The sequence below is a fragment of the Athene noctua genome, chromosome 28 (genome assembly GCF_965140245.1).
Source record: "Athene noctua chromosome 28, bAthNoc1.hap1.1, whole genome shotgun sequence".
NCBI classification, from domain to species: Eukaryota; Metazoa; Chordata; class Aves; order Strigiformes; family Strigidae; genus Athene; species Athene noctua.
In genome coordinates, this window is record NC_134064.1 from 2,386,373 (window position 1) to 2,411,740 (window position 25,368).

The 25,368-nt window shown below is 67.5% G+C and overlaps 5 protein-coding genes across 7 annotated transcripts; 2 read left to right on the forward strand and 3 right to left on the reverse strand.

Moving 5' to 3' along the window:
• Positions 1 to 14: 14 nt before the first annotated feature.
• On the reverse strand, positions 15 to 9,795 carry LOC141971266 (PH and SEC7 domain-containing protein 4-like). Of its 3 annotated transcripts, XM_074928487.1 has the most exons (13): positions 7,510 to 9,795; positions 6,511 to 7,396; positions 5,558 to 5,701; positions 5,383 to 5,463; positions 4,059 to 4,171; positions 3,782 to 3,840; positions 3,563 to 3,652; positions 3,414 to 3,457; positions 3,164 to 3,333; positions 1,953 to 2,223; positions 1,722 to 1,866; positions 1,476 to 1,619; positions 15 to 640 (listed from the first exon to the last, which is right to left on the reverse strand). In XM_074928487.1, the coding sequence occupies exons 1-13, from the start codon at positions 9,140 to 9,142 to the stop codon at positions 386 to 388; spliced, it is 4,035 nt and encodes a 1,344-aa protein (XP_074784588.1). In that variant the 5' UTR covers positions 9,143 to 9,795; the 3' UTR covers positions 15 to 385. The 3 variants fall into 3 exon arrangements, with proteins under 3 accessions (XP_074784588.1, XP_074784589.1, XP_074784590.1); XM_074928488.1 differs by lacking the exon at positions 6,511 to 7,396 and having other exon boundaries at positions 5,383 to 5,482; XM_074928489.1 differs by lacking the exon at positions 7,510 to 9,795 and having other exon boundaries at positions 18 to 640; positions 5,383 to 5,482; positions 6,511 to 6,796.
• Positions 9,796 to 12,042: 2,247 nt separating this feature from the next.
• LOC141971186 (interleukin-36 receptor antagonist protein-like) lies at positions 12,043 to 14,390 on the reverse strand. Its single transcript, XM_074928348.1, has 6 exons — positions 14,353 to 14,390; positions 14,138 to 14,174; positions 13,867 to 14,021; positions 13,015 to 13,167; positions 12,813 to 12,937; positions 12,043 to 12,243 (listed from the first exon to the last, which is right to left on the reverse strand). Exons 2-6 carry the CDS (start codon positions 14,164 to 14,166, stop codon positions 12,043 to 12,045), a joined length of 663 nt encoding a protein of 220 aa, XP_074784449.1. The 5' UTR covers positions 14,167 to 14,174; positions 14,353 to 14,390.
• Positions 14,391 to 15,657: 1,267 nt separating this feature from the next.
• LOC141971356 (interleukin-36 receptor antagonist protein-like) lies at positions 15,658 to 17,649 on the reverse strand. Its single transcript, XM_074928661.1, has 5 exons — positions 17,437 to 17,649; positions 16,940 to 17,000; positions 16,746 to 16,834; positions 16,539 to 16,663; positions 15,658 to 15,981 (listed from the first exon to the last, which is right to left on the reverse strand). The coding sequence occupies exons 1-5, from the start codon at positions 17,537 to 17,539 to the stop codon at positions 15,772 to 15,774; spliced, it is 588 nt and encodes a 195-aa protein (XP_074784762.1). The 5' UTR covers positions 17,540 to 17,649; the 3' UTR covers positions 15,658 to 15,771.
• A 133-nt stretch (positions 17,650 to 17,782) lies between these two features.
• On the forward strand, positions 17,783 to 19,722 carry TMED4 (transmembrane p24 trafficking protein 4). The gene is made up of 5 exons (XM_074928520.1): positions 17,783 to 17,946; positions 18,173 to 18,273; positions 18,913 to 19,038; positions 19,130 to 19,276; positions 19,389 to 19,722. Exons 1-5 carry the CDS (start codon positions 17,805 to 17,807, stop codon positions 19,536 to 19,538), a joined length of 666 nt encoding a protein of 221 aa, XP_074784621.1. The 5' UTR covers positions 17,783 to 17,804; the 3' UTR covers positions 19,539 to 19,722.
• A 273-nt stretch (positions 19,723 to 19,995) lies between these two features.
• Positions 19,996 to 25,270, forward strand: DDX56 (DEAD-box helicase 56). Its single transcript, XM_074928378.1, has 14 exons — positions 19,996 to 20,070; positions 20,331 to 20,492; positions 20,996 to 21,156; positions 21,249 to 21,419; positions 22,243 to 22,333; positions 22,590 to 22,834; positions 23,200 to 23,322; positions 23,789 to 23,905; positions 24,008 to 24,102; positions 24,220 to 24,293; positions 24,399 to 24,488; positions 24,583 to 24,688; positions 24,859 to 24,956; positions 25,054 to 25,270. The coding sequence occupies exons 1-14, from the start codon at positions 20,011 to 20,013 to the stop codon at positions 25,132 to 25,134; spliced, it is 1,674 nt and encodes a 557-aa protein (XP_074784479.1). The 5' UTR covers positions 19,996 to 20,010; the 3' UTR covers positions 25,135 to 25,270.
• Positions 25,271 to 25,368: the final 98 nt, after the last annotated feature.

The following is a 25,368-nucleotide window of genomic DNA, read 5'->3' on the forward strand; positions in this document are numbered from 1 at the left end:
AGGGACAGAGGCCACTGCTGTGTGTCCCTCCACCCCCCCATAGCGCCTGACCCCCCCACCCTGGGTGGTTTTGGGGACACGGAGCTGGGGGGGGGCAGCGGCGGGACACACACCTTTATTGCACAACGGAGAGCAGCAGGCAGCGGGCGCGGGGAGGGGGCGCAGCGGCGACACTTGGGGGGTGCTGGGGGGGGGGGGGGGGGGGCGCGCTATGACACCCCTCTCCATCCCCCTTATCCCTTTTTGGGGGGGTTGGGGTGTCTCCCTGAGTTTCCCCAGCCTTAATCCCAAACCCCGTGTCCCCCCCCAGGTTGGCTCAATACTGGCAGTGCCCGAAGGAACCTCGTACCAGGGTGGGGGGGTATCCCCGTCCCCCCCATGTCCATCACAGCAGGTTCTTGTTGCGTTTGGGGACGATCTTCCTCACCGTCCGGCGCTCGGAGATGTTCCTCTTGACGCGGATGGTGGGGGTGACGGGGGGCTCGGGGGCCAGCGAGGGGCTGGAGTGGGCTTTGGTCAAGGTGGGGTGATCTGGGGGGGCCACCGCTGGCCCTGCTTGGGCTTCCCAGCCCTCCACGTCCTGGCCGCCGGCGTTGATCCACGTCTCCAGCACCTGCACGTAGGTCTCATAGCGGCGTCTCTGCCGTGGGAAGATGGGGATGGGGGTGAGCCACCGCCATGGGGACATCCCAGTGTCCCCCATGCCCCGTAGTGACATCTCTGCCATGGGGAGGACAAGGGTGGAGCTGGGCCACCACCACGGGGACATTCCAGCATCCCCCGTGTCCCCTGTGGTGCATAGTGGCATCTCTGCCGTGGGGAAGATAGGGATGGAGATGAGCCACCACCATGGGGACGTCCCAGTGTCCCCCATGTCCCATAATGGCATCTCTGCCATGAGGGAGATAAGGATGGGGATGAGCCACCACCGTGGGGATGTCCAGTGTCCCCAGTGTCCCATAACGGTGTCTCTTCCATGGGGAAGACAATGATGGGGATGAGCCACCACTGTGGGGACATCCCTGGTGTCCCCTGCATCCCATAGTGGCATCTCTGCCATGGGAAGACAAGGATGGGGATAAGCCACCACCACGGGGATATCCCTGGTGTCCTTTATGTCCCCAGTGTCCCATAACAGTGTCCCTGCCATGGGGAAGGTAAGGATGGAGATGAGCCACCACCATGGGGATGTCCCAGTGTCCCCTGTGTCCCATGGAAGCATCTCTCCCATGGGGCACATAAGGATGGGGTTGAGCCACCCCATGGGGACATCCCAGTGTCCCCCATGTCCCATAGTGGTGGCTCTGCCATGGGGGAGATAAGGACGGGGATGAGTCACCACCTTGGGGACATTCCAGTGTCCCATAACAGCGTCTCTGCCGTGGGGAAGGTAAGGATGGGGATGAGCCACCCCCATGGGGACATGCCCATGTTCCTGCGGTCCCATATAATTAAATTAACGAGGAATTAAGCACCTCGTAGAGGAGATACTCCTTCTTCAGGCGGTACTCGTCCAGGTCGCGGGCTCGTCCCCGCTTCTCGGGGAGGTTGCGTTGGTGCTCGAAGAGCTCGTCGCCCACCCGCTCCATCCACGCCTCGTGGGAGCGGTGCTGCTCCTCCTGCCCGTGGGGAGAAGGGAGTGAGGGGGCGATGGACACCCAGGGGTGGCACCCACCCCCCTCCAACCCTGATCCCGGCAGCAGGGGCAGGGGGGGACTCACCGGGGGGCTGCGGCTGGGGGCGGCGGGGAGGATGGGGCGGACGAAGCGGCGTTGGGAACCGACGGCGGCAGGGAAAGGGGGCGAGGAGAAGAGGGCGGCCACCAAGTTGATACGGGAGATCCAGGAGAACATCTCCTCCAGCGTCCTGCCGGGAGCGAGGAGGTCACGGGTGTGACATCATCACCCGTGGGGACAACTCTGTGTGTGTCCCCGCAGGGGGGGGTCACTCACGGGGCTTGGAAGAGGAAGACGCGCCAGTCGGCCGTCTGCAGGCGGAACACGTTGGGGCGCTTGGTGTATTTGCTGGCGCGCTCGGCCAAGGCGTGGTGAACCCCCAAAGGCTCCTCGACCTCGGGTCCCTCCTCTTCCTGGGGGGCCGGGAAGGGTCCCGGTTCAGGGGGACGGCGGGGGGTCCCCATTCGCCCCCCCGGTTTGAGGAAGTAGAGGACTGTCCCTTTTAGCACAGCTTGGAAGGGTTTCCAGCCTCGTCTGCCCCACGGTGCTGCGGGAGAAGTTGGGGGGGGGGGGGGGTGTGAGACCCCAAAAGACACCCCCCCACCCCCCCCAAAGATGAGACGCTCCAACAGACCCTGATGTTGCATCTTTCCCCAGCAACGAGCCCCAAATCTGTCCACCCTCCCCCCTGAGATGGGCAGCCCCCAAATCTGCATCCATAGACCCCAAAATTACCTTCCTGACCCCCAGGAGAGGCTGAGACCCAAAATACCCCAAATCTGCCTCCCCGGATCCCAAACCACCACAAATCTACACACACGCTTCCCACCCCCCTGCCAGGACCCAAGAGACCCCCAAATTATCTCCCAGACTCCACCCTGAATTTGCCCCTCCTGGCCCCAAAATATGCCCAAATCTGCCCCCCTCCACCCAAAACCACCCAAAATTTGCCTCCCCTGGCCCTGGAACACCCCAAATGTGCCTCCCTGGATCTCAAAACACCCAAAATCTCTCCCCAATGGACCCCAAAACACCCCAACCCTACCCCCCCACCCCTAAATCCCCCTCAAATCAACTCCCAGACCCCAAGAGACCCCTAATCTACCCCCCCCCCGGACCTCAAATCTGCCCCCCTGGATCCCCCATCACCCCGAATCTGCCCTCAGGCCCTGAAACACCCCAAATGCGCCTCCCTGGATCCCAAAACACCCCAAATCTGTCCCCAACTGACCACCCCACCCCCCCAAAAAAACCCCCCCAGACCTACTCCCCAACCCTAAACCATCTCCAGTCTGCTCCCAGACCCCAAATCTGCCCCTCCTGGCCCCAAAATACCCCAAATCTTCCCCTCCCCCAGGCCCCAACAGCCACCAAATCTGCTTCTGTGGATCCCAAGCCACCCCAAAATCCCCGCAGGATGCCCCACAATCCCCTAATCTGACCCAATCCACCCTAACTCCCCCCCCCCCGAACCCCCCCACACTCACTTTTCTTGCCATCAGCCTCAGCCAGCACTTTCCTGGCCAGCCAGCCCCGGCGGTAGATGAGAGCCCCGGACCCCCCCGGCAGGTCCAGGAAGGGATTACTCTTCTTACGGCCAGGGGGGGCCAAGCTGCCCCCCCCACCCGCCTCTTCCTCCTCCTCCTCCTCCTCATCCCTACGGAGCGCTCAGCATCACGGGGTGCCCCCCCCACACCCCATATATCCCCCCCCCCCCCCCCATAACCCCATACTCACACCGCCCATGCCAGCTTCTCGCTGCGGATGGAGCTGTATAGAGCCTGCGGGGGGGGAAAGTGGGGGTTTGGGGGGGGATCCAGGGGGTGCCCCCCCCCCCGCCCCCCAACTTTCCAGCCTCACAGATTCCGTCCCCACCCCCAAAATACCTTTAGCTGCTCCCTGGGGAAATCCTGCCCGTCCATCATCCCGCTCAGGTTGGCCACGAATTCGGTGCTGGTCATGGCACGGCCGAGGCGCTGCGGGAGCGGGGTGGGTGTGTGGGTGCCCCCCCCACCTCATAATTTTGCACCCACCCACCCCCCGCCCCAAAAAAATGCCGGGTGTGGGTTTTAGGGATGGGGGGAACGTCTCCCCCTTTTCCTCACCTGCCCATGGAGGTCGGTGTTCAGCAGCATGATGGCACACGTCAGGGAGTGCACGGCGTCTGGGGGGGGGTGTTGTCAGAATTGGGGTGTCATTCCCCCCCCAGGTGAGGACACCCACCCCGTGAACCCCAACGGGTGAAGCTGGGGGGTGTCCCACAGCTCGGGGAGGGGAGATGGGTGGGGAAACTGAGGCATGGTGTGGGGTTGGGGAGGGGGGAAAGGAGCTGGGAAGGGGGGGTCTGAGGGGGGCCCCCCCCGGTCCCTCACAGGGTCTCACCTGGGGAGGGGAAGGTGCCGGGGTTGCAGCGATGGTAACGCCGGGAGAAGTGGCCGAGGATGCGCTCGCGCTCCTGCGTCTCCCCCGTCAGCACCAGCGCCTGCAGGAAGGACCTGGGGAGGCCCCCCCCGTGATGGCAGCGGGACCCCCAAAACACTGAGCCCCCCCACCCCCCACCCCATGCTGGTTGCCCCCCCCAAATCTGCTCCACAGCCCCCACCCCCGACCCCAAATCACCCCAACAGCCCTAGAACTCCTCCCGACTCCAACAGACCCCAGTGTTGTGCCCCCCCACTCCTGCCCTGGGACCCTAAACGGTCCCACACCGCCCCCCCCCCCCCGCCCAGCAGCCCCCAAATCTGTCCCTGTAGACCCCGGCAGACCCCCAAATTACCCTCCTGGGCCCCAAGAGAGGCTGAGAGCCCCCAAATCTGCCCCAAATACCCCAAATCTGCCTCCCTGGATCCCAAACCAGCACAAATCTGCCCCCCCATCTCCCCACCCCCAGGCCACAAGAGACCCCAAATCGTCTCCCAAACACCCCAAATCTGCCCCTCCTGGCCCCAAAATATGCCAAATCTGCCCCCCCCCCCCCGCCCCGGCCCCAAAACACCCCAAATTTGACTCCTCTGGCCTTGAAACAGCCCACATGTGCCTCCCTGGATCCCACATGACCCCAAATCTGTCCCCAGTGTACCCCAAAACACCCCAAACCTGCCCCCCGACCCTAAACCACCCCAGATCTGCCCTCTGGACCCCAAATCTTCCCCCTTGACCCCAAATCTGTCCCCCTGGATCCCCCATCACCCCAAATGTGCCTCCCTGGACCCCAAATCTGTCCTCCTCAATCCCCATCACCCCAAATCTTCCCCCTGGACCCCAAATTTGCCCCCCTGGATCCCCCATCACCCCAAATCTTCCCCTTTGACCCCAAATCTGTCCCCCCGGATCCCACATCACCCCAAATCTACCCACTGAACCCCAAATCTGTCCCCCTGGATCCCCCATCACCCCAAATCTGCCTCCCTGGACCCCAAATCTGTCCCCCTGGATCCCCATTGCCCCAAATCTTCCCCCTGGACCCCAAATCTGCCCCCCTGGATCCCCCATCACCCCAAATCTACCCCCCATCACCCCAAATCTGCCCCTCAGATGCCAAATCTCCCCCAACTCCCAGACTCCAACACCCCCCAAATCACCCCAGATCTCTCCTCCCAGCTCCAACAGCCTCATCTCCGCCCCCCCCCCCGCCCCCCAATCTCAGCCACACTATCAATTTGGGGGCGTACCTTTGCTCCCCCCCCAATCCCCCTCCCATCACTACCTGAGTGCCTGGTCCAGCGTCTGGCCCCCAAACTGGAAGAAGTCCAGGTACTCCTGGGCCACCATCCCGCTGAAATCATTGCTGGGGGGGGACACACAAGCTTGAGAGGGGGTCCCCAACCCCAGGGATACCCCCAGACACAAAGGGGGGGGGGGTGTGTCCCCCCACTCCTTACTTCTTGCGGAGGAACGAGGCCACCTGGGACCTCTTGAAGCCATCGAGGTGGAAGAGGCGGGTGGCCAAACGCCGCGCCTCCCCCCGCCGTCCCTGTCCCCCGTTTGCCAGCGCCGGTGCCACCGCTGACCCCCCCGGAGGGCACCTGGGAGGAAAGGGGGGGGTAAGGAAGGGGGGGGGGGGGGGGTGTCAGGCAGTGCTGAGAGTTGAGGCGGGGGGGGGGTCCCCTTAACTCTGTCCCGGTGGATGGTACGACTGGGGGTGAGGGGTGAGGGGAGGAATGGGGGGGATTGGGGGGGTAGAGGGGGTATGGGGGGGGGGGACGACAGGGGTTGGAGGGGGTGGGGAGGGTCTGGGGGGGTGGTTGGGGGACAGACGGACAGAGCAGACGGGGGTTTGGGGGGGGGGGGGGGAGTGTGAGCCAGCACTAGAGGGAGATCCCCTTAACTCTGCCCTGCTGGCTCATAGGGCTGGGGGGGGGTTTGGGGGGGCTGGAGGGGGGGACAGGGGAGCTGGGGGGGGGTTTGGGGGGATGGACAGACAGATGGAGGTCGGGGGGGGCACAGGCAGGATTTAGGGGCTGAGGGGGGGGTGTTGGGGAGCACACAGGGGGCTGGGGGCGTGGATGGGGAATTGGGGGGCGGGGGGGGCTGGGGGGCGGGGGCAGACAGGGAGCTGGGGGATCCATGGGTGCTGGGGGGGGACAGACAGACAGACAGGAGGGACGGGTGTTGGGGGGGGGGACGGATGCAGAGGGTCTGGGGCAGGGTTTTGGGGGACAGATGGACAGAGGGGGGGTCTGGGGGGGGGGGGGCAGACAGACAGATGGGGGGTCTGAGAGGGACCGAGAGGGTTTGGGGATGGGATTGGGGGGGGACAGAGGGAAGGGGGGGGCCGCCCACGTGGGACTGGGAGTGCTGGGGTGGCCACGTGGCCGGCGCCTGCGTCCCTCACCCATGGGTGCTGGCGGGGGGGTCCGGCGGGGGCTCCTCGCCCGTCGCGGGGGGCAGCTCCTCCATGGCGGGGTGCGGTGGCGGGGTGACGGGGGGGGGGCCCTGCGCCACTTCCCCCCCCGGGCAGGAAGCGCCCGGGGACGCCGGCAGCCAGGCACAGCCATGTCCCGGCATGGGGGGCCCCCCCCGGGACACCCCGATAACCCCCGATCCCGGGGGACCCCGCGGTGGCAGGGAGGAGAGCGGGGAGGGGGGCAGGGGGCTGGGGGGGGGCTGGGGGTCAGCCAGGGGGGGCAGGGGGCTGGGGGGGGCCTGGAACCCCCCTGCCATGGGCTGATACGGGGGGGTTGGGGGTCTCTGGTACCCCCCTTCCTGGGTCAAATCGGGGGGGGGCAAGGGCTTGGTCAGGGGCTGGTACCCCCCTTTTGGGGGCAAATCGGGGGGGGTTGGGGGTTTCTGGAACCCCCCTTCCTGGGTCAAATCTCGGGGGTGCAAAAGTTTGGTGGGGGGCTGGTACCTCCCTTTTTGGGGCAAATCGGGGGGGTTTGGGGGGATCTGGTGCCCCCCTCCCTGAGGAAAAACTGGGAGGGTTGGGGGCCTGGTGGGGGGCTGGTACCCCCCTCCCAGAGGTGGCTTTGGGGGGGTCAGGGGCCTGGGAAGGGACAGATCCTGCTCTCCCCCTCCTGGGGCCACACTTGGGGGGTAACTGGGGCTGGGGGGGTCCCGGTCACCCCCCCGTGGGGTAAGGTCCTCTAGAGGGGTCGGGGGTCGAGGGGGGTCCTGGTCCCCCCATTCTGGCTGCAGCTGTAGGGGGCTGTGGGGGTCCCCAGATCCCGGGGGCAGATCCGGGGGGTCGCAGAGCACCAGGCCTGGGGGCCGGGGGGGTCCTGGGGGGGGAGAAGACACAGCACGGGGTGGGGGGGGTCCCCATCAGCATCAATGCCCGCCCCCCTCCATCCCTCCCAAAAGAACCCCAGGGCTGGGGGGTCCCCACACTCACCCTGCTCCGGGGCGCTGCCGATGTCCCCTCCTGCCGGGTGACACCCAAGGGGTGGGGGGGTGCTGGTGGGGGGGGGACACCCCCATCCCTCCCCGGTGCCCCCCGGGGTGTCGTCCCCCTCGGTGATGAGCAGCGGCTGCAGGGCGGCGCTGTGGGGCCGGTAGAGAGGCACCTGCTGGGCACCCATGGGTGCCAGCACCCGGCTCTGGAAGAGGGGGTTGGTGTGGAAGTGGGGCTCCTCCTCCTCCAGATCCTCCTCTTCCTCGGCATCTTCCTCCCGAGAGGAGCTGCCATCGTCCTCTTCATCATCATCCTCCTCTTCCTCCTCACTGCATTCAGGGTCCTGGTGCTCGGGTGAGGTGGTCCCACCCGTGGGCATGAACTTGGGCGAGATGGTCCCATCCGTGGTCATGAACTTGGGCGAGATGGTCCCATCCGTGGTCGTGGACTTGAGTGAGATGGTTCTGTCTGTGGCCAGGGACTTGTATGAGATGGTCCCATCCTCTGGCACACGCTCATGTGAGATGTTCCCATCTGAGGACATGAACTTGGCTGAGTTGGTCTCATGGGTGGGCGTGGACTTGGGCAAGGTGGTGCCATCTACTGGCACATGCTCCTGCGAGGTGGTCTCATCCATGGGCACGGACATGGGGGAGATGTTCCCATCCACGGCCGTGGACCAGGGCGAGACGCTCCCAACTGTAGGCACATGGCCACGAAGCTCGTTCGGAATGTTCCCACCCGTGGCCGTGTGTGAGATGCCCTCACAGGCATCGGGGAAGATGCTCCCCTCCACGGGCACAGACTTGGGGGACACGGTCCCATCTGTAGACACGTGGAAGATGCTCTCGTATGTGGATCTGTGGCCGTGGTGCTCATGGAAGATGCTCCCGTCCGTGGCCATGGACTTGGGTGAGATGTTCTTATCCACGGGCACGAACTTGGGGGAGACGGTCCCACCTGTAGACACGTGGAAGGTGCTCTTGTACGTGGATCCGTGGCCCTGGTGCTCTTGGAGGACTGTCTCATCCATGGCCATGGACTTGGGCGAGATGTTCTTATCCACGGGCATGAACTTGGGGGAGACGGTCCCATCTGTAGACACGTGGAAGGTGCTCCTGTACGTGCATCTGGGGCCTTGGTGCTCATGGAAGATAGTCTCATCCGTGGCCATGGACTTGGGCGGGATGCTCCCACCCGTGGACACATGGAAGATGTTCTCACAGGCGGCTCCGTGGTCTTGGTGCTCACTCAAGATGCTCCCTCCCGTGGGCACGGGCATGGGTGAGACGTTCTCCTCCGCAGACCCAGGGCTGCACCGCTGGGCTGAGACACCCCACGCCATGGCCACGCTCCCGGCCGTGGCCCCGTGGCCGCGGTGCCAGATGTCCTGGGGCGGGGGGTGGCGGTCGCCGCCGTCCGTCTGTCCCTCGATGGCTCCCTCCAGCTCCCAGACACACAACTGGGCTCGCGCCAGGCTGGCCCAGAAGACGTCGGCGCTGGCGGGTGCCACGGCCGGTGCCACGGCTGGGGGGGTCACCCCTTCGGCACCCGCCCCCGAGAAGACGATGGCGTCCTGCGCCGCCAGGACCCCGGCGGGGGTGGGGGTGGCGGGGGTGCCCGCCGGCTCCATGGCGCGGTGCCCGCCGCTACGGCTGCCCGCCCGCTGCTGCGTGCAGGCAGCTGCCCGTCCTGCCCGGTGTCGCCGTGCCCGGTGTCATGGCCGTGGGTCAGCCCTGGGGGGGAGGGACGGAGCAGGAGGAGAGGGGTGGGGGGTGGGTGGGGGGTCCCTGAACTGGGGGAGGGAGAAGGGAAAGAGGGAGGGAGGGAGAAGGGAGGGAGGGGAGATGGAGGAAGAAGGGAGAAAGGGATGGAGAGAGGGATGAAGAAAGGAGGAGGGAGGGAGGAGAGAGGGAAGGATGGAGGAGGGAGAGGGAGGGAAGGAGAATGGAGGAAGAGGAAGGGAGGGAGGAAGGAGGGAGGGAGGGAGAAGGGAGAGAGGGAGGGAAGAAGCAAGGAAGGAAGGAGGAAAGGAGAGGAAAAGGAGGGAGGGAGAGAGGGAGGAGGAAGAAGGAGGGAAGGAGAGAGGAAGAAGGGCGGGATGAAGGAAGGAGGGAGGGAGGGAGGGAGGGAGGCGGGAGAGAGGGAGTTTGGAGGGAGGGAGGGATCAGAGGAGGAAGGAGGAAGAGGAGGAGGAAGAGGAGGAGGAGGGAGAGCCTGGAGGGGGGAGGGGGTGACGGTGGGCACCTCCGCGCAGGGCTGAGGGCCGAGCACCCGCACCCCAGCGCCCGCACCCCGGCCCCGGCCCCCGCGTCACCCCGCGGCCCCCACGTCACGGCCCCCACGTCACCCGCGTCACCGCCACCGCCGGCGGCTTCCGGCCCTGCCGGGGCAGGAAAGGGGGATGGGAGCGGGGGGGGCGGGGGGAGATACCCAGCCGACCCCCCCTTTGGAGGTGGGGGGGGAGGGGGCTGCACCCCACACCGCGCCCCACGCCCTCACCCCCGCGCAGGCCGCTGCGGAGCACAACCCCATAGCAGCCATCAGAGAAGCCACCACCATGGCGGAGGCGGGGCACGGCTCACCCACCCGTGTGCCCCCCCCCCACCCAGCACCCCTGTCCCGACCAGGGGGGCCCCCAAGTGTGGGGCTTCCTGCAGCATTTGGGTGGGGGGGTCCCCAAATCACGCGGGGGGGTGTCTCGCACCCAGCAGCGGGCGCTGCCCGGATTTGGGGGGAGAGGGGGGGGTGCACACCCCAAAATGGGTGCTGTGTGCGCACTGTGGGCACCTCAGTGCCCCCCCCCCCAAATTTGCGACCCCCCCCGGGGGACGGGGCACCCCAGGGTTCCCAAAGGGTTATGGGGGGGCTTTAGGGGGTCCCAAGGGGTGTGGGGGGGACCCTAAAGGCTTCTAAGGGAGCTCTTGGGGGGGGGGGGACACACCCCCAAAGGTCTGTGGGCACCCCAAGGGGTTGGGGGGGGTAGTTTGGGGGCAGCAAAGTGGGAAGGGGACCCCAAGGGATTCTGAGGGGGCTCTAGGGGGTGGGGAGGCACCCCAAAGGCTGTCGGGGGACCCAAAAGTTGGGGGGGTCCTGCGGGGGCGGGGTTGGGGCAAAGAGTGTGGGGACACCCCAGAAGTTTACAAGGAGGCTCTGGGGGGGGGGGGACTCCAGAGGGTGTAAAGGGGCACCCCAGGACCTGTGGGGGAACTTCAAAGCTTATGGGGGTTTTGGGGGGCAGGGGGGGGTCCCAAGGGGTGGGGGGGACCCCAAAGCTCTGGGGGTCTCCAGAGAAGGCGTGGGGGTCCCTCGGGGGACAGGGGGGACCCCAAGCGTTATGAGGCGCCCCCAGGGGTGAGAGAGGCCCCTAAAGTATTTTTGGGGGAACCTCCAAGCTCCAGGGCGGGAAGGGGGGTCCCGGGGAGCGCTGAGGGCTACGGGGGGCCCCAAGGGGACCCCGCGACACCCCCCCCGAGCCATGGGGACCCTCCGGCCACCCCGGGGGTCCCTCCTGCGCCCCCCCCCGCTCCCCTCCCCTTACCGGCACTGCCGGCGCGCGGCGCGGGGCGTGTCCACTGTTGGCCACGCCCCCTTCCCGCCGGGGGCGGGGCAAACGCGCGCGAGGACACGCCCCCCGTGAGGCCACGCCCCCCGGCGGGTCAGGCCCCTGGTCCTGCCCCTCCACGTGCCCGATTCTGCCCCATGGGACTCGATCCTGCCCCACTGGGCCTGATCCTGCCCCTCCATGGACCCGATCCTCCCCCACGGGGCCCGATTCTGCCCCACGGGACCCGATTCTGCCCCACGGGACTCGATCCTGCCCCACTGGGCCTGATCCTGCCCCTCCATGGACCCGATCCTCCCCCACGGGGCCCGATTCTGCCCCACGGGACTCGATCCTGCTCCACGGGACTCGATCCTGCCCCACTGGGCCTGATCCTGCCCCTCCATGGACCCGATCCTCCCCCACGGGGCCCGATTCTGCCCCACGGGACCCGATTCTGCCCCACGGGACTCGATCCTGCCCCACTGGGCCTGATCCTGCCCCTCCATGGACCCGATCCTCCCCCACGGGGCCCGATTCTGCCCCACGGGACTCGATCCTGCTCCACGGGACTCGATCCTGCCCCACTGGGCCTGATCCTGCCCCTCCATGGACCCGATCCTGCCCCACGGGGGCCGATTCTGCCCCACGGGGCTTGATCCTGACCCTCTATGGGCCCTATTCTGCCCCACCTGGCCCAATTCTGCCCCACCGGGCCTGATCCTGCCCCTCTATGGGCCCGATCCTGCCCTCCCTCCCCCATCCATGGGCTGATCCTGCCCCATGAGGCCTGATCCTGCCCCCTCCCCACCTGTGCCCCATTTAGGCCTGCCCCTGCCCCACCATGGCCTCATCTGCCCCCCCACGCCCCCAACCACACCCCACAAGCTGAGACAAACGCCGTCGCTTTATTCCCCCGCCCGGGGGACTGACAGTGGGGAGGACATCCCCGCCCATGGGTGCTCCCCCCGCACCCATGGGTGCTGCAGTCACTTGCGGTGCAGGTAGAAGGCGGTGACGGCGGGGGGGGGGGCCAGGTCCAGCGCCTCCCCCTGCCCCGCGGCGGTGCTGAGGAAGTGCCCGGGGAAGGCGGCCGCCTCGAAGGTGTGTGTGGAGCCACCATAGGTCTTGTAGAAGGTGTAGGGGGTGGCCTCGGCCCCCCGCGAGAACAGCTCCAGCAGGCCCACCTCCTGTCACGAGGGGGGGGGGACACCGCTGGGACACCACCCTGGGGCGGCACCATCCCAGGGAACCCCCATCTCCAGGTGCCACCATGTCCAGAAACCCCCACTGCCAGGTGGCATCACCTCGAGGGGACACTGCCATGGGGTGACACCAGACCGGGGAATCCCCACCTTCAGGTGACACCACCTCAGGGTGACCCCACGTTGGCTTGCTCACCTTGGGTTGACCCACCATCGGGTCCCCACCACCCAGGGTGCCCCCCCACCTTGGGTTGACCCACCGTGGGGTCCCCACCACCCAGGGTGCTCCCCACCTTGGGTTGACCCACCGTCGGGTCCCCACCACCCAGGGTGCCCCCCCACCTTGGGTTGACCCACCGTGGGGTCCCCACCACCCAGGGTGCCCCCCCACCTTGGGTTGACCCACCGTGGGGTCCCCACCACCCAGGGTGCTCCCCCACCTTGGGTTGTCCACCTTGAGTAGCCCCACCTAGGGTTGCCTCACCTCTGGGTGCTCCACCCCAGGGTGCCCCCCACTCCGGGCCACCCCCTGCCATGACACCCCCTGTGCTCACCTCCAGCTTCAGCTGGGGCTCGGGGCCGGTGCCACAGGAGAGGGCCTGGGTGCCCCCCCGGATGCCCACGATGAGGGGACAGCGCTGGCGCTCCAGGTGCAGGTTGGGCACCACGCTGATGGGTTCTGTGAGGAGACGGGGTGGTAGGAGCACCCATGGGTGGCAGGGGGGGGGCCACCCCTTCCCCACCCAGGGCACTCACCTTCCTGGGCGGCGTTGACACCCTGCAGGCTGGTGGCCACCAGGTAGCCGTTGTGCAGGCAGAGTCCCTTCTGCTCCGTGTCCCGCAGCAGGTAGTGGTAGGGCTTTGCCAGCGGCTGTGACTCCGCCGAGGATATTGTTACGTCTCCGGTCACTGCCGGGGGACACGGGGACATGGGGACATGGGGAGGGGGAACAGGGGTCTCATGGGCATGTGGGGATGTGGGTGTCACAGGGACGGGATGGAGGATGTGGGGACATGGGGACGTGGGGATGGGGCACACGGGAGTGATGGGCACACAGGGATGGGGACAGGGGGACACAGGGACAGGGGACATGAGGACACGGGGACAGGGGACATGGGGATGGGGCACAGAGGGTGTCACAGGTGCCTGGGGGCATGGGGAGAGGGGACGGGGGACACAGGGACAGGGGACATGGGGAGGGGGCACAGAGGGTGTCATGGGGACACGGGGGCACATGGGCATCACAGGGACGTGGGGATTGAGGACATGGGGATGAGGGACACGGGTGTGGTGGGCGTGGGGACATGGGGACATGTGGGATTGGGGGACACAGGGACATGAGGACTTGGGGATGGGGCACATGGGTGTGATGAGCACGTGGGGACATGGGAACAAGAAATGGAGGCACATGGGGACACGAGCAGGGGACATGGGCATCACGGGTGCACGGGGACATAGGGACACAAGGACATGAGGACACAGGGACGGGGCACACGGGTCACGTAGGGGCAGGGATGGACACGGGGCCATGGGGATGGGGACACAGGGGGCAGGTGGGGGCACAGGGGACACAAGGGGACAGGGCCCCCATGCCGGTTGGGCACTACCTTTCCCCAGGAACTCATTGAACAAGGCCACCATGTCGGGGTCGGTGACAGACTCCACCGCGTCCCCGGTCCCTGCGCTCAGCCCCGCCATGACACCCAGCGGGTGCCCACGAGCCTGGGACCGCTCCGGGTGTCCCTGGGGACCTTCAGCCCTGCTGCACCCCAGGGAGGAGTGGGGGGAGACAAGGGTGAGGGCAGGCACCACGCTGGGTGACTCAAGCCCCGGATATTACGGGAGGGACAACCCCGTCCCCACCCTGTCACCGCTCACCTGAAGGCAGGTCTGGACACGTGGGACATGGCTGAGGCTGCACAGGAGAGAGGGTAGCGTGTGGGTGACATGGGTGACACTAGGGACCAACCCCCCTCCCAACACACCTGGTTTCCTGGTTGTCAATAGGCTCCCAGTTGTCAGTAGGCTCCAGAGTGAACACCCTCAGAATGTTGCCCAAGCGAGACCCAGCTTGTCCCTGTCCCCAGCAATACCTGCAAATCCGTCAGCTTCCCAAATCCCGTCCCGTGTCCTCTGGGTGGTGTCCCCTGAGTCGTGTCCCCACCGCTCCGGGTGACAATGACTTTTATAGTGCCGGGCCGGGCGGGGGGGCAGAACCCGCCCCGGTAATTGTATGGGAGCGAGCTGGGCTGGGCCGGGGCCGGGTGACGGGGACACGGAGCGATGGTGAAACACCACCTAGTCCCCGTGTCCCCGCAGCGTCCCCTGTCCCGCGGACCATCCCCGCGATGCCCCTGTGCCCTGTCCCCAAGGTGCTGCTGTGTCCTGGGAGCCCTGTCCCCAGGGTCCCACGGGCCCCATCCTCACGGCCTCGTGAGCCCCGTCCCCACGGTCCCCTGTGTCCCATCCCCACGGTGCCCATGTGCCCTGTCCCCAGGGTCCCACACGCCCTGTCCCTGTGGTGCCCACACATCTTGTTCCCATGGTGCCCACGTGTCCTGTCCCCAAGGTCCCCCCGTCCTGTCCCCGTGGTCTCATGAGCCCTGTCCCCAAGGTCCCATGTACCTTTTGTCCCCAGGGTGCCCGTGTGCCCCATTCCCTGAGTCCTGTGTGCCTCATCCCTGCCATGCTGTGCGGTGCCACCACCAGACAGTGCCACGCCACGTGGTGCCACACCGCTCGGTGCCACACACACGGTGCCACAGCACTTGGTGCCACACCACTCGGTGCCACACACACGGTGCCACACCGCTCGGTGCCACACCACACAGTGCCACACCATGCAGTGCCACACCACACGGTGCCACAGCACTTGGTGCCACACCACGTGGTGCCACACACACGGTGCCACAGCACTTGGTGCCACACCGCTTGGTGCCACACACACGGTGCCACAGCACTCGGTGCCACACACACGGTGCCACACACACGGTGCCACACCACGCGGTGCCACACCGCTCGGTGCCACACCGCTCGGTGCCACACCACGCGGTGCCGGCGGCAGTCAGGCTGTGCCGGGCGGGAGGCGTCCGCCACCATCACCAAATCCGGGAAGGGGCCGAGCACGGGAGTTGCCCGACTATGGGGCAGCCCCGCCGGCTGCGTCACCCCCCCCTTGGGGACGCCCCGTCCCCGTCCCTAACGACTTGGTGGCGCAACACCGGCCATCCCGGCGGGGTGACGCAGGCGCCGGGGACCAACCGCTCTCACCCTGCCCTGTCCCCCCCCCCGGCCCCGCTGCCACCCACACCGCAGGGACCACGGTGTCCTCAGCATCTTTATTCCCAGGGGATGTCACCGTCGGCGCCAGGGTGGGATGTCACCGTCCCTGGGGGGGATGTCACTGTCCCCAGGGGGATGTCACTGTCCTCGGGGGAGGATGTCACCGCCCCTGCGGTGAGGATGTCACTGTTCCTGGTGGGGGATGTCACCGTCCCTGGGGACGAGGGGGCTCAGCAGTGCTGGAAGTAGAAGTCGAGGAGGTGGGTGGCATCGGGGTGCCGGGAGAGCCCCAGGGGCTGGTGGCCGCGGGCCGAGGTGCAGAGGAACCAGCCGGGGTTGGCGGCCGACTCGAAGCGCCACAGCCCGTCCTTGTAGGAGCGGAAGAAGGTGAAGGCGGCCGAGGCCTCTCCGGCGCGGGGCAGCTCCCTGATGTCGGCCACCTGCCGCGGACACCGTAACGTCACCCGCAGCCGGGGTGACCGCGACGCCGGGACCTGCGGCGGTCCCGTCCCTGCGATGCCCCAGCCCTGGGATCCCTCTGTCCCCACCCCTGCGGTGTCCCTGTCCCCAGGTGTCCCCTCCCCAGGTGCCCTGTCCCTGCGGTGTCCCCAACCTTGTGGCATCCCCATCCCCATCATGTCCCCAGCCCCATGACAGCTCCATGTGACCCCTCCCCATGGTGTCCCCGTCCTCATGATGTCCCCATCCCTGTGACATCCTCAGCCCCATGGTGTACCCAACCCTGTGGTGCCCCCATCCCCATGGCATCCCTGTCCCCACAGTGTCACCAGCGCTGTGGTGTCTCCATCCCTTTGGTGTCCCCATCCCCATGGTGTCCCTAACCCTGTGGCATCCCCATCCCCATGGCATCCCTGTCCCCACTGTGTCCCCATCCCCATGGTGTCCCCATCCCTGTGGTGTCCCCAACCCCGTGGCATCCCTGTCCCCGCAGTGTCCCCATCCCTGCGGCACCCCCATCCCTTCGGTGTCCCCTGACCTGCAGCTGCAGGGTGGGCTGGCTGGCGGGGGGGCTGGCCAGGCAGCGGGTCCCGTTCTGGATGCCCAGGATGACGGGCAGCCGGCTGGGCTCGAAGGCGCGGTTGGGCACCCAAAACACCTTCTCTGGGGGGACACACACGCACCCCCGGGGCCATCAGGGTGTGCCTGACGTGTCCCCTCCCATGTCCCCACATCCCCATTTTACCTTCGAGGGCGGCGTTGGCCCCTTGCAGGTGCCCGGCCACCAGCTGGTCATTGCGCAGGTAAAATGACTTCTGGTTGACATCCCAAATCCTGGCAGGGACAGCGGTGACAGCGATGCTCACCCCCCCACCCCGACACCCCTGCCGCCCACCTCCTCGAGGTGTCACCCGTGGGTGCTCCCCCCACCCCGCTTACCGATACTGGAAGACTTTGGTCTGAAGGGTGGGCGTGTGGCAGAGGGTGAAGCCTTCGGCCTCTGTGCAGAGGAAGAGGAGGGCGAGGGTGAGCGCGGGCTGGCATGCCATGGCGCCCCGATCCCCGCCGCCTGCGCCCCCCCTCGCCTTTATAACCCCTCCCGAAATTTCCAGCCTGCGGAGGCGGGGGGCTGCCGGTGGCGCAATCTTCCCCGCGGTTCCGCTTCCCCTCCCGTCTCGCCGGGCCTTTCCCCGAAGGGACCCCGAGCTCCCGCTCACCCATGGGACCCCCCACCCCTGCCAAGCCCCGGGGCAGCGGCTAGGAGGAAGGGAGGAAGGAAGGAAGGAGGTTGGAGGTGGTGTTGCCACACCGTTGGCAACGCTGCTGGAGGGGTGTGAAGGGTTGGCTCCGCCCCGCCGGAGGGTTCGGCACGGTCGGGGGTGGCAACCGAAGCCGATCGTCCCAAGGGGAAACGCGGGGACACGCCTGGGAATTACCGGGCCCTTCAGGAGTGGCCCCTGCGGGGTTCGAACCGTTAACCTCGGAGCTGGGGGGGCGGCGCCCTCCTCGCTGCGCCACCGGGCGGGGCACGCTGCGCATGCGCGCACGTCGCTGTGGCAACGGCGCATGCGCAGTGAAACGCCACGAGCCGCCGTCGCGCCGGGGCCCAGCGGGCACCCGTAGGCGCAGCGTGGGGGCCAGTGAGTGGCCGGCGGCGGTTGGCGCATGCGCAGTGCACACAGACGGGGAGGGGCGCATGCGCAGTGCGTGAGGGAAAGAGTGCGGCGCATGCGCAGTGCGTGACGGGAGGGAGCGGCGCGTGCGCAGTGTCGCCGCCGCGGGGCGGGGCGGGGGGACGCGGGCCATGGCGGGCGGCGGGGCGCTGCGGGCGGCGATTGCCGCCGTGGTGCTGGCGGCCTGGAGCGTCCACGGTCTCTACTTCCACATCGGTGAAACCGAGAAGCGCTGCTTCATTGAGGAAATCCCCGATGAGACCATGGTCATCGGTGCGGAGCGCGGGACGGGCCGCCGGGGGAGGCGCGGAGAGACCACCGGGGCTTGGGGGGGTGATGGCAGCAACCACGGGGGGGACCCGGGGGGAAGCCCCAGGAGCGACGGTTGTGGGAAGGGGCAGGAGACACCCGCCAGGATCCGAGGGGAGCGGGAAACGGGACGGCACAAGAGGTAACGGGATGGGGGGTGCTGGGCCCGCTCTGACCCGCCGCCCCCCAGGGAACTACCGGACGCAGCTGTGGGACAAACAGTCGGAGTCGTTCCTGCCCTCCACCCCGGGGCTGGGCATGCACGTGGAGGTGAAGGACCCCGACGGCAAGGTGAGGGGCCTGGGGGGCTCGGGTACACTCCGGCCCGCGTGTGGGGTCTCTGGGGTATGTGAGGTGCCCACCAGCTGGAGGAAGGGTCCCTGGGATGTATGGGGCTCCCACCAGCCTGGCTGTGAGGGTGCCTGGGGCATGTGGGGTGCCCACCAATGAGGGTGGGGGGTCTTTGGGATGCATGGGGCACCTGGCAGGGTGGTGTGGGCGTATCTGGGGTCCCTGGGTCATGTGGGGTGCCCACCAATGAGCGTGTGGTGTCTGGGGTGCATGGGGCACCCACCAGCCTGGGTGTGGGGTCCCTGAGATGCCTGCTGGCTGAGTTGTGGGGGGGTCCCTGGGGTGCCTTCCATCCAGGGCAGGGCGTCCATGGGGTGCCTGCTGTCCTGGGTGTGGAGTCTCTGGGGCATACGGGGTGTTCTCCAGATGGGGTAGAGGGTCCTTGGGGTGCATGGGGCAGCTGCCAGCCTGGGCGTGGGGTCCCTGGGGTATATGGTGTACCCCAACACAGGCAGGGGGTCTCTGGAGTACAGGGGTGCCTCACCAGACAGGGCAGGTGGTCCATGGGACATGGGGGGGCTGTGCTGGTGTCCCCCCCCGCGGTGGGCGCTGGGTGACGGTGGCCGTGTCCCGGCGCAGGTGGTGCTGTCACGGCAGTACGGCTCCGAGGGACGCTTCACCTTCACCTCCCACACGCCGGGCGAGCACCAGATCTGCCTCCACTCCAACTCCACCCGCATGGCGCTCTTCGCCGGCGGCAAACTGGTAACTGAGGGGGGACCCCTGAACCTGGGGAAGGGGTGTCAGCAGCCACAGGGGTCCACTAACGTGTCTCCATCACCTCTCTGCCTCACAGCGGGTGCACCTGGACATCCAGGTGGGTGAACACACCAACAACTACCCCGAAATCGCTGCCAAGGACAAGCTGACGGAGCTGCAGCTCCGCGCCCGCCAGCTCCTCGACCAGGTCGAGCAGATCCAGAAGGAGCAGAACTACCAACGGGTGAGGAAGGGGGGCTCCAGCAGAGAGAATCCCCATTTTTTTCCCTCACCAAAAACCCCATTGCCATTTCTTTGTGGTTTTTCTTTTGTTTTTTTTCCTCTGTGGCTGACAGTACCGGGAGGAGCGTTTCCGCATGACGAGTGAGAGCACCAACCAGCGGGTGCTGTGGTGGTCCATTGCCCAAACCATCATCCTCATCCTCACCGGCATCTGGCAGATGAGGCACCTCAAAAGCTTCTTCGAGGCCAAGAAACTGGTGTAGCCCCCCACAATGTTCCCCACCCCGGGAGGGGGCTCCCACAGCCCTGGGAGGGGGAACCCCTGCTGCCTCCTGGCTCCCCAGGGGTGGTGGGTAGATTGGGGGGGACCCTGCCTGCCATCAGGGAGGGTGGGGACCGCCTCCCGCGGTGATGTTTTGTGGGAAAATAAAGGTTTTTGGGGTCCGATGGGGCTTGCTGGTGGTTTTTTAGGGTACAGGGAGGGGAGGGGGGGGGGATGGCTGTGGCGCTGCACCAAGCTGGGTGGGGGACTCAGGCATGCGGCTACCGGTCCGCTGCTCCCTCCTGGTGTGCATCATCCCCCACCCAGCCAAAAACCGGGGAGGGACCCCCCGGGGCAGCGGGGGGGGGCAGCGGAGGGTGCTGCTCGGTCCTCCGCCGCCAGGGGCGCTGCGGCGGCGGGGTCGGTGGGCTGAGGGGACGCGCAGGCGCAGTCGGCGGCGGCGGGCGGGCAAGATGGCGGCGGCGGCGGCGCCGCGGTTCGAGCACATGGGGCTGGACGGGCGGCTGCTGCGGGTGCGGCCGGGGGGGCGGCACGGTGGGACGGGGGTTCGCGGGGGGCGAGGCCCTGAGGGAGCCGGGACGCGGGGGTCGCTCGGAGGGGAGGCGCCGGGAGATGGGGGGTCCCTTGGGGGGTGCCTGGGTCCGTGGGGGTGTTTCGCAGGCCTGGTTCTCCCCACCGCGGGGAGGGGGGTGGCGGTGGGTACCCCCCTGTGCTGCGGGGGGGCCCTGGGGAGCCCAGGCACCTGGGACCCCCGAGGTGACGCCCCCCGCAGGCGGTGGCAGAGCTGGGCTGGGCCGCCCCCACGGCCATCCAAGCCGAGGCCATTCCCCTGGCGCTGGAGGGCCGCGACCTCCTGGCCCGGGCCAGAACCGGCTCCGGGAAGACGGGGGCGTACGGGCTGCCGCTGCTCCAGCACCTCCTGCGCGTCAAGGCGGTGAGCGGGGCGCCGGGGGGCACGGGGGGACCCGGGGGTGTTGGGCTTGGGGGGGCGCCGTGGGGCATGGGGACACTCGGGGGGGCACATGGGGGGTGCGGGTAGGGGTGGGGGCTGCTGTGATGTGCATGGGCTCTGTGGGGTATTTGCTGTGGTGGGGGGCACCAGGGGGGTGTCAAGGAGGGGTGGGGGCTGTGGGGCGTGGGGGCACCGTGGGGTATTGGACTTGGGGGGGGCACATGGGGGGTGCGGGTAGGGGTGGGGGCTGCTGTGCGGTACGTGGGCTCTGTGGGGTATTTGCCCGGGGGGGGGGCAGCGCTGTGGGGTACCTAGGGAGGCGGGCAGGGGGGTGCGTGGGGTCTGCAGGGTGCCTGGGCACGGGTGGGCACCGTGGGGCAGGAGGGTGCCGTGGGGTGTCAAGCAGGGCGGGGGGACGCTGTGGGGGTACGGGGGCTCCGTGGGGCGCGGGGTCATCTCTCCCGCATGCCGGGGGGCGGGCGCAGGCCCCCTCGGCGGTGGCGCAGGCGGTGCGGGCGCTGGTGCTGGTGCCCTCCAAGGAACTGGGGCAGCAGGTGGTGCGCAGCCTGCGGCAGCTGGCGGCTTTCTGCGCCCGCGACCTGCGCGTGGCCGATCTCTGCGCCCAGAGCGACCTCGCTGCCCAGCGGTAAGATGGACACCCCCACCCCCAAACGCCGTTCTCTGCCACCCCCGCCCCGCCCTGGCAGACAGAGGTGGGTGACGCGGTTGTGCCACCAGGCCGGTGCTGATGGAGAAGCCGGACGTGGTGGTGGGCACCCCGGCGAGGGTGCTGGCACACCTCAGCGCCCGCAGCCTCAGCCTGCGCCACTCCCTGGAGCTGCTGGTGCTGGACGAGGCCGACCTGCTGCTCTCCTTCGGCTTCGGCGAGGACATCAAGTCCCTGCTGTGGTGAGGGGCACCCCAGGGGGGACAGGGAACATGGGGGGGCACTGCTGCGGCTGGAGGACGTGGGAAGAAAGCCACGGGTTTGGGGGGCACTGAGGATCTGGGGGGCATTGCCTGGGGTTTGGGTGTACTTTGCAGGTTTGGGGGATGCTGCTAGGATTAGGGGGCACTGCTACGGCTGGAGAATAGCGGGGGGGGCATTGCCTGGGGTTTGGGGGACAGTGCCATGGCTGGGAGGCACTGCTGGGGCTGGGGGACACTGAGGATTTGGGGGGTGAGTACCAGGGCTAGAGGGCACTGCTGTGGCTGGCAGACGTGGGGGGCACAGGCAAGGGTCTGGGGGGCACTGTCTGGGGTTTGGGGGTACTTTGAGTGGTTTGGGGATGCTGCCAGGGCTGGGGGGTGTTGCTGTGGCTGGAGAATGGGGCGGGGGGGGGGAACAGCCAAGGGTTTGGGGAGCACAGCAGGGTTTGGGGTACTGTGAAGGGTTGGGGGATAGTGCCAGGGCTGGGAGGTACTGATGGAGCTGGGGGACACTGAGGATTTGGGGGTTCAGTGCCAGGGCTGGGGGGCACAACCAGGGGCTTGGGAGGCACTGAGGGCTCCAGGGGTTTTGGGGGACACTGAGAATTTGGGAAACCCAGCTGGGGCTGGAGCACATTGCGGGTACAGCCACTCTTTTGGGGAACAGTGCCAGGGCCGGGGGGCACAGCGGGGCTGGAGGACATGGGGGGCACTTGCAGGGCTGGTGCCAAGAACTTTGGGGGGGCCTCTGTGACCCTCAGGAATGGGGGCTGACTCTGACACCCCCCCCATTCCCCCCCAGCCACCTCCCCAAGATCTACCAGGCGCTGCTCATGTCGGCCACCTTCAGCCCCGACGTGGAGGCCCTCAGGGAGCTGGTGCTGCACAACCCGGTGAGCAGCACCTGGGGGGGTGCAGGGATGGGTTTGGGGGGTGCACGGGGGCGGGGGGGGGGGGAGGTTTTGGGATTGGGGTGTCCAGAGTGTGGACACAGAGACGGGGGGACGCTGCGCTGTCGGAATGCAGCACCCCCAGGGGCCTGTTTTGAGGGACACGGGGTACGGTGGGTGCTGGGGTGCACCGGGGGGGTGCACAACAGCTCCATGTGTGTGTGCGTGCGTCCCCCAAACCTTTGCATTTGGGGTGCAGGTGACGGTGCGCCCACCGGAGCCCCGGTTACCCGGCAGCTCGCAGCTGCGGCAGTTCGCGGTGCGCTGCAACACGGAGGAGGACAAATTCCTGCTGCTCTGCGCCCTCCTCCAGCTGCAGCTGCTGCGGGGTCGGGCTCTGCTTTTTGTGGGTACCGTGGCCCGCTGCTATCGCCTCAAACTCTTCCTCGAGCAGTTTGGCATCCCCGCCTGCGCCCTCAATTCCGAGCTGCCTGCCCGCTCCCGGTAACCCTGCCCAGAGGGGATAGCGGGGTGCCCAGTTGGGTGGGGGTACCCCTGGGGTGGTGTGGAGGAGGGTAAAGGGGAAAATGGGGTGATAACGGGTAAGAGCGAGGGGTCCCGGGTGTGATGGAATGTCCTGGGGAGCAGGATGACTGCTGGGGGGCTGTGAAAGGTGGTGAAGGGGTTAGGGGGGGAAAGGGGGGGCTCCAAGGGGTACTGAGGGTGTCTTGGTGAGCTAAGGGGTGCCCAGGGGAATAGGGTGCCCTGTGGAGGAAGAGCAGGGGTGCCTGTGGGTTTTGGGGGCGGTACAGATCAAAGAGGGGTGCCCCCGGGGCAGGGGTGCTGATGGGTCCCTGGGTTGTCCCCAGGTGCCACGTCATCACCCAGTTCAACCGGGGCATCTACGACTACCTCGTGGCCACCGACGAGGAGGCGCCGGCGGTGCCCGCGGAGCAGCCCCCCCGTAAGAAACGCAAGGGTGCTGCCCCGAGGTGAGACCTGGGGGTGCCACCGAGGTCCTGGGGTGCCACCGAGGTCCCGGGGGTGTCACTGTGTCACCAGGGCAACGTCCTGCTGCCACCAGGGAAGGTCACCCAGAGCCGTGGGGCTGTTTCTGCCTGGGACGGGGGGAAGATCCCTTTTCCCAGGGGCTTGTCCATCCCCCTCCATGTCCCCAAGGTGTGGGGGGGAGTTTCTTTTGCCTGGGTGGGGGGTTTATACCTCCTGCCCGGGGGGAATGTAGATGCACAGGGGGGTCCCTGTGCCCAGCGTGTCCCTTTTGTGGGGGTCTCCTTGCTGTGTCTCCGTGGCTCTGGGGATCACTGCTCCCAGCATGTCCTCGGACTGCCAGGGATCCCCTTTCCCAGTGTCCCTGCATCCACGTGAGTGTCTGTGTCACTTGCGGTGTCCCTGGGGGTCCCCAAGCCACCCCAATATCTCACATGCCCCCCCCCCCAGCAAGGGCAAGGACCCGGAGTACAGCGTCGCTCGGGGCATCGACTTCCAAAATGTGGCCGCTGTCATCAACTTCGACGTGCCGCCGACGGTCGACGCCTACATCCACCGCGTCGGCAGGTACGTGGGGACATGGGGAGGGGATACAGGGGTGCCCACGGTGGCCGGTGACCCCCTCGGGTGGCCGTCCCACCACCGTGTCCCCTCCTCCGTTGCCCGCAGGACAGCCCGTGCTGACAACCCCGGCACGGCGCTCACCTTGGCGCTGCCCGAGGAGCAGGACGGCCTGGCCCGCATCGAGGAAGCGCTTGCTGGAGGTTGGGAGGGGGGGTCCCCGTGTCACTTTTGGGGGGGACGGTGGGTGCTGAGGGTGTTGCGGGGGGGGTGCGGGGCGTTGGGAATGAGGACGGGGGTGACCCCACGTGTGTCCCCAGAGAACGGCGAGTCGATGCTGCAGCCCTACAAGTTTTCCACGGAGGAGATCGAGGCTTTGCGCTACCGCTGCCGGGTAGGTGGGTGGTGGACAGTGCTGGGGGGGGGGTATGTTACTACTGATGCCAGCTGGGGGGGTACCAAGCTTGTGACACCCCATATTTCACCCCCCCCAAACCAGGACGCCATGCGCTCCGTCACCAAGCAGGCGGTGAAGGAAGCGCGGCTGCGGGAGATCAAGGACGAGCTGCTCAACTCAGAGAAGCTCAAGGTAACCCCCGCCCTGGGGCAGCCTTTTGGGGGTCCGCGGGCAGCGCGGGGTGGGGCCTGGTTGCTACCAGCCCCCCAATTTTCTCCCCTCCCAGGCGTATTTTGAGGACAACCCCCGTGACCTGCACGTCCTGCGCCACGACAAGCCGCTGCACCCCGCCATCGTCAAGCCTCACCTCCGCAACGTGCCCGAGTACCTGGGTACGTCCCGGCGCCCCCCCCGGCCCTGGCTCTGGCGGGGGGGAAAGGGGGACCCTGGGATGTGGCAACCACACGTAGAGGGAAAATAGTGCCTGGGGGGGATGTCCCGGGGGGACAGGGATGTCCCTGGGGTGGCTGCACCCCGCTTACCCCCTGCTCCCCACCTGCAGTCCCCCCCAGCCTCCGCGGCATCGCCAAACCCCGCCTCAGGAAGCGCAAAGGGCTGCGGCCGCGCCAGGCCGGTGCCAGCCGCCGGCCCGGCTCGACGGTGAGTGGGAACCGGGCACGGAGCGACCCCCCCTGTGCACCCCCTGCGCTGCCAGGGTCTAACACTGCTTTTTCCCCCCCCCCCCTCCCCTTTGCAGACCCGCGGCACCGGGAACCCGCTGCAAAACTTCAAGTTCAACCGCCGCCGCGCCAAGCGCCCGGCTGTGCCGCCCTCCTGAGCCCCCCCCTGGCCCCCAAACCTGGGGTGGGGGCACCGTGGCCACCTTGCAGCCCCCCTCCGTGAGGGACGGGCTGTCTCGGTGGTGCCGGACGTGCCCAATAAAGGTGGTGACGGATTGTACCCCCGCATTGTGCCGTTACCTTGCCGGGTGTCTCTCCTTGCCGGGGCGGTGCCGGTGCCGGCTGCGTGACGAGGGAAGGTTGGTGACGCAGAGGCGGGAATCGGCGTCTCC